General features: G+C 40.9%; 2 protein-coding genes across 10 annotated transcripts in view; both read left to right on the forward strand.

The window, feature by feature from the left end:
• Nucleotides 1-4559, forward strand: part of LOC139373545 (rho guanine nucleotide exchange factor 2-like) — a 97587-nt gene extending 93028 nt beyond the window's left edge. For all 4 annotated transcript variants that reach the window (XM_071114175.1, XM_071114176.1, XM_071114179.1 and 1 more), the window contains one exon: nt 55-4559. In XM_071114175.1, the coding sequence (XP_070970276.1) occupies nt 55-179 (125 nt within the window). In that variant the 3' untranslated portion in view covers nt 180-4559. The remainder of the gene's footprint in view (nt 1-54) is intronic.
• Nucleotides 4560-8169: 3610 nt separating this feature from the next.
• LOC139373547 (tropomyosin alpha-3 chain) overlaps nt 8170-14297 on the forward strand; it is a 35033-nt gene continuing 28905 nt past the window's right edge. For 5 of the 6 annotated variants that reach the window (XR_011627583.1, XM_071114184.1, XM_071114181.1 and 2 more), the window contains exons 1-2: nt 8201-8452; nt 10014-10139. Coding sequence is in view for 5 of the 6 variants with exons in the window: in XM_071114184.1 (XP_070970285.1) it covers nt 8339-8452; nt 10014-10139 (240 nt within the window). In the remaining variant the exon portion in view is untranslated. Of the gene's footprint in view, nt 8453-10013; nt 10140-14297 lie in introns of all 6 variants that reach the window. The other variant, XM_071114180.1, reaches the window with a different exon arrangement.

Consider the following 14297-nt stretch of genomic DNA (forward strand, 5'->3'; position numbering starts at 1 on the left):
CATGGTGTTTGCTTTGATATAAATTGTTTATTTGCAAATGGTCTCTTTACTCAGATCTTCAGGACATTCCAGAGGAGAGTGAAGCCAAAGCAGAACTACCACGAGAGCCTGACGTGTCACACTGCTCCCCTACTCTCAAAAATAGGCCGACGAGGACAACAGAACTGAACTTGAAATAGTCTTCCTCTTTTTACACTTAAAAGGAAGTATCATATTCATTTTCAAATATATATATATATATATGTATATATATTTGTTTCGTGGCTTTTGCTTTACAGTACACGACCAGTGGCAATATGTGACTACGCTATTCTTTTATGTTTCTCGATTGGGATTATTTGGATTTATACGGCTCCCTTTGGGAATCGATGCTGGACTTATTCATGCCACCTATTAAAGTGGCATGAATAACAGGAAGGGAGTTATGCAATGAGGATTTTCCAAAGAAGAATATGCAGGAAATGGACAGCAAATATAAAAGCAGTGAATGGATAACCAAAGCTGATGGGGTTTTGTCTAAGTGAATGGGACACTGCTTTAATAATGTTTGGGTAGCTGCTTCTTTGCATTAGGATGTTGGATGTGGATGTGTATATATAGCAGGTTTGTGCTGAGACACATGGATATGCACAAACACACACCACAGACACACCACAGACACACACGGTCATACATGCTCACACACACACACACACACACATTTGAGTCCTTTACATTTCCATAATTAGGATTATCTAATTCTCAACGCTGTTTATGATGCTAATAATTTGTTTATTTATTCTTCCTTCCTTATTTAAGCAGATAAGTTAAGACCTCTCATGACACAGGTCAAACATTAGAATGACTGTATAAGAATGAGGTAGCACTGTATTTCTCTCCCCTGATTACCATGTTTTTACTTAGAAACCACATGGCAACAGCATAATGACAATTATTATTACAAAATTACTTACTTACTTACCCACTGGTTTGTGGTTCATTTCCTGCAGGGATCACATACATATACTTTAAATGCTCAAAGTAATGTAACTCGCTTCGTGGCACATACACTACCGTACAAAAGTTTGGGGTCACTTAGAAATGTCCTTGTTTTTGAAAGAAAAACCTTTTTTTGTCGATTTAAAATAACATCAAATTTATCAGAAATACAGTGTAGACATTGTTAATGGTTGTAAATGACTATTGTAGCTGGAAATGGCTGATTTTTAATGGAATATCTACATAGGCGTACAGGGGCCCATTATCAGCAACCATCACTCCTGTGTTCCAATGGCACGTCGTGTTAGCTAATCCAAGTTTATCATTTTTAAAGGCTAATTGATCAATTATGTTAGCACAGCTGAAAACTGTTGTTCTGATTAAAGAAGCAATAAAACGGTCCTTCTTTAGACTAGTTGAGTTTCTGGAGCATCAGCATTTGTGGGTTCAATTACAGGCTCAAAATGGCCAGAAACAAATAACTTTCTTCTGAAACTCGTCAGTCTATTCTTGTTCTGAGAAATGAAGGCTATTCTATGCGAGAAATTGCTAAGAAACTGAAGATCTCGTACAACGCTGTGTACTACTCCCTTCACAGAACAGTGCAAACTGGCCCTAACCAGAATAGAAAGAGGAGTGGGAGGCCCCGGTGCACAACTGAGCAAGAGGAAAAGTACTAGTGTCTAGTTTGTGAAACAGATGCCTCACAAGTCCTCAACTGGCAGATTCATTAAATAGTACCCCCAAAACACCAGTGTCAACATCAACAGTGAAGAGGCGACTCTGGGATGTTGGCCTTCTAGGCAGAGTTACAAAGAAAAAGCCATATCTCAGACTGGCCAATAAAAAGAAAATATTAAGATGGGCAAAAGAACACAGACATTGGACAGAGGAACTTTGCCTAGAAGGCTAGCATCCCGGAGACGCCTCTTCACTGTTGATGTTGAGACTGGTGTTTTGCGTGTACTATTTAATGAAGCTGCCAGTTGAGGACTTGTGAGGCATCTGTTTCTCAAACTGATAAACTTGGATTAGATTAACACAACGTGCCATTGGAACACATGAGTGATGGTTGCTGATAATGAGCCTCTGTACGCCTAGATATTCCATTAAAAATCATCAGTTTCCAGCTACAATAGTCATTTACAACATTAACAATGTCTTCAGTGTATTTCTGAACAATTTGATGTTATTTTAATGGACAAAACATGTGCTTTTCTTTCAAAAACAAGGACATTTCTAAGTGATCCCAAACGTTTGAACGGTAGTGTATACACTGAGTGTAAAAAACATTAGGGACAGGTGAATCCAGGTGAAAGCTATGATCCCTTATTGATGTTTTCTGTTAAATGCACTTCAATCAGTTTAGATGTAGGGGAGGAGATAGGTTAAAGAATGATTTTTAAGCCTTGAGAAATGGATTGTGTATCTGTGCCATTCACAGACGGAATGGGCAAGACAAAATATTTAAGTGCCTTTGAACGTGCATGGTAGGAGTTGCCAGGCGCACTGATTCGAGTGTGTCAAGAACTGCAACGCTGCTGGGTTTTTCACACTCAACAGTTCCCGAGCGTATCAAGAATGTTCCACCACCCAAAGGACATCCAGCCAACTTGACACAACTATCGTAAGCAGTGGAGTCAACATGGGCCAGCATCCCTGTGGAACGCTTTCGACACCTTGCAGAGTTCAATTGAGGCTGTTCTGAGGGCAAAAGGGGTGCAACTCAATATTAGGAAGGTGTTCCTAATGATTTGTGCACTCTGTGTATATTACTTGGGGATTCTTCGTCACAAATACCAGAAAGGGACAATTGTTCATAATTAATTTCAAGTAATTACCAGAAAGAATTATGCTATCACCATGTAGTTACTAAGTAAATACCTGGCAATAAGGGAGCATAAAATAAAGTTTTACCTAAATGGACAAAGTAGCCTAATCCCTATATGGATCACTTCAGCATAAGCAATGTAGTTTCCAAGTTTAACTCTAGTGGACTTGGTAGACTATATGAAAGAAGCAGTCAAAAATACAGACATTGGAAGATGGAACTAAGACAATACGCCATGTAATCCATTTAGAGATGCATTGAGAGATAGGGGAAATCAACAACTTTTTTGCCAACATCGAATTATAAAACAGAGTCTTCTCTATTAATGACATATGACATTGGGGACTGTTTTTGAACAACGGACAGCCGAGCAACCGTTATATTTGCCTTTAAATTATTTTGAAACTAAAATGCTTTAATTGAGACTTTCTTTATTCTTGTAATTTCTTGTCATCTTAATTTGACTCATGAACCATATTTTCCTGGCTTGCATAGTGTGTATCAATCTGGCAAAAAAATGACATGGGCAATGATTTTGTTTCTGTCTTTATTTGATTGTACTATATTCAATGTATGTTTATAGAAGCCCATACTAAAGATATGAATGTCAAATCCAAATGTTGCCTTTCAAGTTGTTGTCATGACGTTGGCCTGGGGATAGGTTTATGACAGTCATAAATACCTCTTTCCCCCTTTTTCCTCTCTCTACCCTACTGATGTTACATTTGCAAACCCTTGGTTAACATAGAGATTTTGGGAACATCAGAAGGTGGGGGGAAATGAACAATATTCTGGTAATCCGACCAATGGAACATATGCGGTGGTACTTGTCAGTTCGGTTGTCATCTGAGACATTCTCATCAATGATAAGATGACAAACTCTACAGTGGAAAGTCTACACATCAGAGTTATCGGATTCACATGTAATTGTTGTTCAATTGAAATGTTTGAATACGAAATTATTTGTGATGGGATGAAATGTGATTTTAGCTTCTAAAATGTGAGATTTGGGTTTTCATAAGATAGGGCTCTGCTCAATCAGTGGCCCGCCCCTGTGAAGGGACATGGGCTATAAAACTTTTCAAACACGCCCTCCTCTCCCTTCCTATATAAGCCCTTGACGACAATATAACCTTCTGTTCCGAGGACGTGAGGACGACGGTCCTATGTCAGAATGGTTCAGATAATAACTACAGAATGAAGCCAACATCAGCGTGAGCTTTGGTTACGAATGGTATGAACTTTGAACTCTTATTCACTACAGAAGTGATACCTCCTAGCCGTTGAGTTAGCAACTGCAGCTGCAAACACAGGTTAGGAAGGAACAGACACAGAGTATCCCGTCTACCACACAACAACGTTACTACAACGTATCCAATTGACAACCAGAGACATTCTTCAAAGGACTCGGTTGGGCAACACGGCCTTCCATCTACCACCAACCTACCGAAGCGCAGCTCAGCCCAGAGTAAATATTTATTGCATTTTCCTTTTCCAAATGGGCGGTAATTTAGAATGCATAAGATACTGTCTTTACGATAGCACAGCTTTGGCCTTTGTTCCTCAGTCTTCCCGCTCCTTCACTCAAACCCAGCCCTTTTCTTTTGTGTAACAAGCTGTCATATCTGTTCCGCCCGCTAGGGACGTTTTCCTTTATGACGTAATTTGTAATCAAGTTATGATTTCATTATGTGTATGTGTAATTCTGTGTGATTAGTTAGGTATTTAGTAAATAAATGATTAAACCCAATTTTGTATTGCTGATTCAAATTGTTAGCCAGGGTTCGTGCAGATAACCAAGAATTTACAACTTTCAGACTTTCAGATTTCACTGAATTAAGATGATGATTAATATTGACTGCTATTGATGTAAAATATTACTAGGTCTTTAAGAGTTTATTCGGAAGATAACAGCTCTATAAATATTATTTTGTGGTGCCCGACTCTCTAGTTAATTACATTTACATGATTAGCTCAATCAGGTAATATTAATTACAGAGAAATTATTTTATAGAATAGCATGTCATATCACTTAATCCGGCATAGCCAAAGACACGACATTGTTATCAAAGTTATATTGTCATATTTATGTATCAATGGCATATATCCACTCGTTTTGACAAGTTCTATGCTGGTGTAAAAAGGGTCTTCTTGATTTGTGCTCTTACTACAGATAGTTGTGGTCCACCTCACTTGAGCCCTCTGTCAAAACAACAGGTGGTGTAGTAAGGAAGACTTATTTCCACAATTTATCATGGTCCTGACACAAACCGTTATTATGGTAAGTGTGTTGGCATTATGCCTATCCTAATTGGAATTAACAGTTGTAACAGTTGTCATAAGCGGTCATGACTATTTATGACATCTGTATGTCATTATTATGACGGTGTTAGGTAGACCTTGTGATAAAAAAGGTCCAAATGAAGTGTTACCAACAGTTGCTCTTACCTGAAGCATTACCACTGGTTCTGGTAATCGAATCTAGCTCTGCTATAAACTGGCACATTGTACAGACAATCACTGAATTAGCTGTGGCTACCAAAGCTCATATCAGACTATGACGATCCCCGTAGTACGTCAATCCAATTCGGTGGTAAAACGCAGCTGTCTTTTGGAGGGCCTTAGCTCATGTATCCCACTGTCTCACACTCTATATCTATCTAATGTAGGCTGACACCGCTTCCCCAAATACCTCCCCCTAAACCCCTCACGGTGACTTGATGCCTCTACCCAAACAGGTGAAATCTATCAAACCCCCCAACACACTTAACTCTCTCACCTTCTTCACCATCTCTCTTTTCCCTTTACCCTTTTTAACTTCCTCTCTCTATGCCATTTTTTAAAAATGAATTCCACCGCCCGTATGTGTCCATCTCTCTTACTCTCTTTTCCACTACCTCTCTTTTTCTCTCTCACTCTATGGCTCCATCCAGAAATAGCCCTTAGTCCATACCCACCTGTCCAATTGTCTCATTTCCATGAGGAGTTGTTTACGGACAGGTTCTATCTCACTCTCTTAGCCATCTCTTCTATCTCACTCTCTTATCCATCTCTTCGTTTCTCTTTCTCCCTCCCCCTTCCTTCCTTCCATCCACAGTCTAAACCTGGACACTGTCGACCACGTGACTTGTATTCTCTCCCTTCTCTAACCCTCTTACTCTTGTCCACTACCTCTCTCTTTCTCTCTAGCTATATACAGTATATCTCACTCCCTTCTCCATCTCTTTTTGTTTCTCTCTATCTCTCCCTCCCTAATGCTGGGGACAATGTCAGCCAAGTAACATGTATAAATATCCCCATTGGGGGACATAGTTGGCATAGTGGGCGCCTCTCTATGGCCCGCCTGAACCCCATTCATCATTGGAATTTACCAACATTGGGGATGCCATGGCACTGTAAGCCCCGACAAGCTCTGGTGGTCTGGGAAAGAAGCAGGGGGAGTGAGGTTACCGGGAAGCTGTACTGTGGCTCCTTCTTCAAGCTATCTCCCTCTCTTTCCCTTTCTCTATGTCTCTCTCTCTTTATTTTTCTCTCGCGCTTAAATAATTGCCTGATTATGGTATTCTTAACGTTTTAGGTAGGTCACAGTAGAACCAAACAGGCTTAAATTGTTCTTACATTTAACAACTGTGGTAACTATTAGAAGAGTACATAAAACCTTGGATCTGACCTCCAGAACTAAGGCCTAGATTCAATCAGACCAAGCGCTAACTGGCGATAGCCGACACTCGCAAAGCTTATGTTCTGGCGGGGTGTCAGAGGTGTAACTTCATTGGAGCTGTCAAATCGATGAGCAGCTGCTCTTGATCATTGTCACGAAGCCACACCCGTTCCACTCACGTTAGAAGTTCAGAACGAGAAAGTGTAGGCTATATTGAAATAACAAGGTTCAAATTGAAAATCATGAAACAAAATATTTCTATCAGCCTAATCGAGGTGTAGGTTACATCTCACATTCCAGTGTTCGAACTTGTAAACAAGGCTGCATGGGATTTATTTTAATGCGAGTCCGTGCAGCCAATGGCAATGTCTGCTTTAGGTATAATGCTGGGAGCTGCTTGTGGATTTGACAGCTCGCAGTTCCGGCACCGTCAAAACATCAGCTATGCGGATGTCGGCTAAAGCGGATCTGATTGAATTGGATCTTGTTGACTTTTGTACCTTGCTCTAACCCCTTTAACCTAACATTAGCTAACCTTAACTAACCTAATGTAAAATTGCTAGGCGTCTCTCTTTCAGTCACTCTGTATCTTTGTCTGTCAAGCTGATGTTTAAGAGAATTGGAGTCTGCAGTAGTGGTGTCAGGCACATTAGCAGGTGTTGCTGTCGTAAAAGAGTTATGAAGTAGTATAAGTTTATGACCTCTTAATATTTACTATGTCATGATTCTTTGGCGTAAGCTGTTGAGATGATGTGCTTTCTCCTTGTTAGCATGTTTAGCATTTCATGTCCAAATGATCGCAAAGTGTCTCAAATGAATTGTCTACCTCAAAGTTACTTTTTAAGATGATTTGGACATGAAATGCAAAACATGCTTAAATCGGGGACATTGACCTGTATTGGTATTTGGACAAAAATGCACAAAAGTTAGTGTTTGGAGACTAGTAAAGCGGCTAGTAAAAACTAAAGGATAGATTGTTGTCTTACCTTGTCGATAGACTCCTTATAGGGTCAGGAACCCAATATGTAATTTTGTAGTTTGGATGAATAATAAGGAAAATTACTACTGTTGTTTAGTTGCCAAGGTTGTCATTTCAAACCCTGAAGCTAATATTTTCAACATTTAAGTGGTGCCCAGAGCTATGGTATGGGGGATTCCTGATTTATTATGGTAGTGCCCACTCCCCACACTACCCTGCACTCCTTAGACCCCTCTGTAATTTGAACCCTGTGTGTGTGTGGAGGACAGAAATAGAACTGTCTCTTTTGTTTTATGACAGCATCTGCCTAATCCTCTATGCCCCGCTCATTGTCCTTCTCTCTCTCTCCCACCACCTTTGTTTTTATTACTAAAAGCCCCCACAGCAGGAAACATACAATATATGTCAATTATGTCAAAGAATATGACAGCTGACACAGGAAGACAGAAGGAAATGGATGCGAACAGGCTTTCCATCTGCCGGTAGAAGTTGTCCGTATGCACAGATCTAGAATCAGCATGCGTTCCCCAAACATGACCTTAACCATTAGGGGGAACAACGCAACATCAAGGTAAGCTCATCCTACTTTGCTTTATTATAGAGAGGAAGGCTCAGTAGATACATTTAAAGAACTGACCTTTAAAGGATTGAGTTGGGTGGAGCCAGTAGGCTAGAATGGGAGGGGCATGTTTGTGGGTGTGGTCATCTACTCTTTGGGATATATATGTTCTCTTTCTATCCCAGAGTTTGGTCTCTCTTCTGCTCTTTCTCCCTCCCTCCTTCTCTCTCTGTCTCGCCTATTCCACTGACTTGACAGGACTGTCCTGCACCCTTTATCCTTCTTTTCCCTCCTTTTCTCGGTCAAAAAGCCCAAAAGACCTTCATAAAAATGGAGGCAGTCAAGAAGAAGATGCTTATGTTGAAGCTGGATAAGGAGAACGCTCTGGACGCGGCAGAACAGGCCGATACCGACAAGAAGGCAGCCGAGGAGAGGAGCAAGCAGGTGGGCCAACCACATCACAGAGAGTGGGGGGATCCTCTATCATGGATGGGGACATGGGCACCTTGGGCAGTCAAATAGGCAACTATAGGTTACTACTACCCCAGGGAGCAAAACTGGTTGCAATGATGTCATTCTATAATTTTTCTACGTCATGGTCAGGTCGTATACTTATTGTACGGACTTTAAGGACTTTTCAGATGTATTTTTTTGTGACCAGAAAAATATGTGTGGGTGTGTCACACATGGCATCCTAGTCCCTATATATTGAACTTATTTTGACCAGAGCACTGACTGAATTGTCTGTACAACTGGAAATCTAATTAATAACCACCAAAGAATGTCGTCATGATGGGGGGGGGGGGGGGGGGGGATGTCTCGAAAGGTGAAACAGCTTATTGGTTTCCATAATGTTGCTGTGTGGTTGGAAATGGTCTGCTTAGATACAACTCCGTTACAACTCCTAGGCCGGTCATCGTTAAACGATAGAGTTAGAAAGTAATTGGTCAAATAGATGTGACATTTTTTACCTATATTGTAATATACTGTGAAGGAATCATCTCACCTGCTTTTCTAGATGTGTTTGTAACAGATTTAATTATATTTTCTTAATTTTTTAAAAATATTTTATTTTGAAGGGTTTTGTTTTACATTCATTTTATTCTTCTTGAAAATAAGGTAACAAGTTCATGACATTACTATAAATACTAGAGGTTAGAATATGGTTAAGAATAGGACAGAGTTGACAAGACTTAACAACTGAGTCCAAAGTGACCTCTGTCCCCCAAAAAATGACAACTGGAAAATTCTAAACCATGCCAAGACAACTTGAGAGAAACGTTAGACCGTATTTCTCTCATTAGACTGACAAGCTGTCAGTCAAGGCTGGATGGTTTAGCTAGTGATGTCTCCACATGGAAATTGCGAAGGGCAAGACACTAGGATGGAATACGATGGTGGATCCTTTCACTGAGTGATTGTTAGGGGATGTTACCATCCAGAGCAAGTATTTATATATAGATGTCATTGAAGTGGAACCATGGCAGGCATGTCCACCAGGCTTTAGGTTACTTGCGACAAGAGGACAGGTGAGATGGCTGCAGACATGGGTTCAAATAGTATTTGTTTTCTTTCAAATACTTTTCTAACTTTCCTGGCACATTGGAGCCAATGGAATAGTCCCAAAAGTGTCAAACCGGTCGATTTGCCACTCCACGAAGGCTCAAGCGCTAAAATTATTTGTAAGAAGACAAATACTATTTGAACCCAGGCCTGGGTGACAGTCAAGATGCCTTGATGAATGGAGATGGACAAGGCTATGAGGCTATCAGTTAATGAATACTATTTTCACACTATTAAGCCAAGCTTTACTGTGCTGGCCTGGTTATGTATCCACCGTAGTTGCTGGAACAGTGCTGGAAAGGTCAAGGTGAAAAGAAAATAGGTCCACACCATAGTGTGAAAAGAGTGTACAAATCTCACCCACCCTTTCTCCATATCTCTTTCCTCTTCTTGCCCTCCCTCCCTCTCTACTTCCTTCTCTCACTCTTGCTCTCTCTCTCAGCATGAGGATGAGTTGCTGCAGATGCAGAAGAAGCTGAAGGGGACTGAGGATGAGCTGGACAAATACTCTGAGGCCTTGAAGGATGCCCAGGAGAAGTTGGAGGTTGCGGACAAGAAGGCCGCAGATGTAAGTGTGTTGTATTCATCCACAGTCTTACAGGTCTAGTATCAGATCACCCAACCCCATTTCCTAACCTTAAGTATTAAGAGGACAATAAAATACAGTAGCTGACCCTTGACCAGTGGTTAGGTGCAACATCTACCAACTTGTGTTAGCTCCAAGAACTGATGCCTTGGCTATTTGTTACGTTACATGGTCTTGAGTAGCAGGGATGATCCTTGTTTGACACCAGGCCGGTCACATTGGTGCCATGGCCTGGATGCTGGGGTTGCTTTGGAAACGATACGAAGATTGAAGAGGTGGTGGAATTGGTCCAATGATCATCAGCAGCAGCAGAGGGTGTAAAATAGGTCTAGCTAGATGCCTTAGAATGTCCCAAAGTTATAATAGATTAGAGATAAGAGCTTTGAACCCGGAGCGAAGCAGGTTCTGTGCAGGAGACCCATTAAGGATTTACCAAGCTTGAAGGTACCAGAAGCCTCATACCTGCTCATATTACATAGTGTATGACAAAGCAAACACACTTGTGCTATGAAAAAAACAATCTGCTCTTACAGGGTTAGACAAGTTTAGACCACAGGAGGTTAAACCTGGTGCCTGGTGTCTCCCCTAGCTCCCATTCCTTTCATTCACTCCGATCACCCATCCACTGCTACTGCTATTTCATCCCCATATTCTGACCATGGTATCATCCAATCGAGCTATGACTATCCCACCAATGAATATCCCACCTATGACTTATCCCACATGCTACAATTTTAGGGACAATAAACATAGATATTCTTACTAGAGTAGCATTCGTCAAGTCTGGTTTTGGGGACCCACAGGGTGTGCAGGCTTTTGTTCCAGCCCAGCACTAACACACCTGATTTAACTAATCAATAAGACCTTGAGTTGAATCCGGAGTATTGGTGCTGGGCTAAAACAAAAGCTTGCAGACCCTGTGGGTCCAAAGGAACAGGAATGACGTACACTGGAAATAGTTGCTGTTATGGTACTAGCGATAGAAACACAAGACACTAACCAACTCCAAAGACTTTTAGAGCAACAGATAATATTACCATTCAGACTTTCTGAACAACACTTGACATTTGGATTCATGAGCCATTGTGCCTTTACCCATAAATTGCCAAAAAAGGCCTGCTTTAGTTTGGCCAAGGAGTATGTGAAAACCACAAGGCCATGCCTGTTTCTGGGATGATAATTTAGTGACAGTTTGACTGACACTTTTGGTCCACTTTGTTGGCAGTTCATTTCGAGCAGTAACCCGCTGGAGTTAAGGGTTAACTCTAGTGCTAGGAAGCTAAGATACAATTCAAAGGTTTGGTTTTCATGCACATTTTGGATTGAGCGCACAGGCTTTGCTATCTGAACGCTCCCCAAAGAATGGAATAGAATATAATAGACCCTTATTGTCCATTTGCACAGATGTTATTTTTGCTGTGACAGTACCCAACCTACACAGCAGGCTGGAAGCAGCACAGGGTCAGCAACAGAGCAGAACCCCAGGACTAGTTTGGGGTTTAAGGGCTTTGCTCAAGGGCACAGTAACTGTAGATGGCATGTGAGTTATTGATGCCTGAAATTCTCCAGTTGCCAGCTCACTTTTTCAAGTCAGCACTGGGATTCGAACCCGCAAACCTCCTGTTACCGACCCGCCTCTCTAACCTTGAGGCTACCGCGGCCAAGACTATACTTGGGTTGCCACTCTCTATTCTTGGGTTGGCAATCTCATCCTAGTCCCCTCCCTCTTTGTATTTCTTTACTCTTCTTGTGGTTTAGGTATCTTTTTCTCCAACAATGTAGGTCTCAGTAATTCTCTATTTCTCTCTCTCTCTCTGTATTTCCCCTAGTTGACTGTAATGAAGTACGTTTCTCCAGACTTTAGATATAGAACAAACAGCAGCTGTCATCACAATCGTTTGTCTCAATAGAGAGAATGCATGGAATGACCATGTTGAAATACCAGAGGGGCTTAGGTTTGTGTGCGTGTGTGTGTGTTTTACAGTAAATAGGTATTGTGTGGTGCCTTGGAGTGATGATTACCCAATGATTTGTATGGTTTATAACAAGCCAAGGTCATTACGGGTGTTATGTGCTCTTGTGTGGTCTGTCTGCCCTACACTGTCTGTACAGTTATGTGGTAAAATCATGTGTGTGTTTTTCATCTTTGCAAGCTTCAAGTCCGTATTGTGTGTGTGTGTGTGTGTGTGTGTGTGTGTGTGTGTGCGTGCGTGCGTGCATGCGTGCGTGCGTGCATTTTCTTGTGAGTATACCTTTGAAGACACCTCTCTGTCTTGTTCTTGTGCATATGTGTGAATTCAAGGTATATTCGTATGAAAGGGGACCAGAGACCTATGTAAAATAATCTCTTCTCATGAGCCATCCTATATGAGGAGTGTATAGGGGATACAAAGGCCATGACCACAAGGTTATTTCCATTGAGGGGGCGGGGTGGGGTTTAGTGGTCTGAAAGGGGGACAGAATGGGGCATAACAGAAATACCAGAGGAGGGGGATGCCAATGGGACAGACTTACTAAACAAACAAAAAAACATTCAACTTTATATACTGGATACACCCCCCTCCGTATGTATTTGGATAATGAAGCTCCATTTTTTAATTTGGCTCTATACTCCAGCATTTTGATTTGAGTTCAAATGTTTCCTATGAGGCGACAGTACAGAATGTCACCTTTTATTTTAGAGAATTTTCATACATTTGCCGTTTAGAAATGAAAGCACTTTATATATCTAGTCCCCCCATTTGAATAAGTGTTTGGATAAATTTCACTCATAGTGTATTAAAGTAGTCAAAAGTGTAGTATTTGGACCCATTTTCCTAGCACGCAATGACTACATCAAGCTTGTGACTCTAAAAACTTGTTGGATGCATTTGCAGTTTGGTTTGGTTGTGTTTCGGATTACAGTATGTTTTGCCCAAAAAGTAACTGAATGGTGAGAGGTTAGCATTTTTTGTTGTAGCGTCTGAACGGCATCTCACTTATCATTATTCATGATTAAATCATGATTTTTTTCTTAATCATGGAAATATCAGGATTAATTTAGGTGTTCAGAAACATCTTACGACTCAATTAGAAAGAAAATGACTCCATTCACCATTCAGTTACTATTGGGCAAAACATAACCCAAAACAAACTGCAAATGGATACAACACGTTTGTAGAGTCTCAAAACTTGATGTAGTCATTGTGTGCAAGAAACATGGGACCAAATTCTATACTTTTGACCGCTTTGATACATACATAAGTGAATTTATCCAAATACCTATGACTTCACAAGGGTGGGACCAGACACATAAAGTGCTTCATTTTTAAATGGTAAAACAGATATGAATCAAAATACCCTCAAATAAAACATTCTGTACTGTCGCTTCATAAAACATTTGATCTCAAATCTGAAATTCTGGAGAATAGAGTTAAATTCAACATTTTAGCTTCACTGTCCAAATACATACGGAGGGGAGTGTACTTTTGCCTGGTTACCCAAACTCCTTGCTCCGGCCAAACGCTACGCCACGCCCACTAACGTCAGTTTCTTCTCCGGAATGAGTTTGGATCTGAGTACCTCCCCAACCCTACACCGAATGCGAACACTTTGGGGCCATCTCATTGGTCCGGAAACCGATGGCTTGGGCCAGAGTAAGAACATCAGTTGGAAAGTGGCGGTTTGAAAATGTGTCATTGGCTTTGATACTCTGGTTGGTTATAGGAGATCCAATCGCTGAAAACTTTGTTTTGTACAACACTCCTTGTGCCCTATTACCAGAAATGACTTCAATGATGTCATCCTCAGACTAAAGTACTGTATGTAGCAAACGACAAAGAAGAGGAAGAATTTAGTGTGAGTGGTCAGGTTAAGTGTACTTTACCCTTTCATCCAATTACTTCTCTTCTTAATTAATATGGATTTACCTTCAAGGTCTACCTTATACATTTCTTAATAACATGTATTTCTATATTATATGGGCCCCCACTTTCTGTCCCCTCTACCTGGGTATGTCCTAAATATCTCCCCCAGAATAGAATAATTGTTCCATAGAGACAACTAGATTAGTGTGGAGCAATAGTGCCAAAGAGATTAGTGAAGGGCATTTGTCCCTAAAGTGTAACCAGATCTCTCCAAATGTTGCTCTGCTCGCTCTTT

Source organism: Oncorhynchus clarkii, chromosome 18 (genome assembly GCF_045791955.1).
Source record: "Oncorhynchus clarkii lewisi isolate Uvic-CL-2024 chromosome 18, UVic_Ocla_1.0, whole genome shotgun sequence".
Lineage (NCBI taxonomy): Eukaryota > Metazoa > Chordata > Actinopteri > Salmoniformes > Salmonidae > Oncorhynchus > Oncorhynchus clarkii.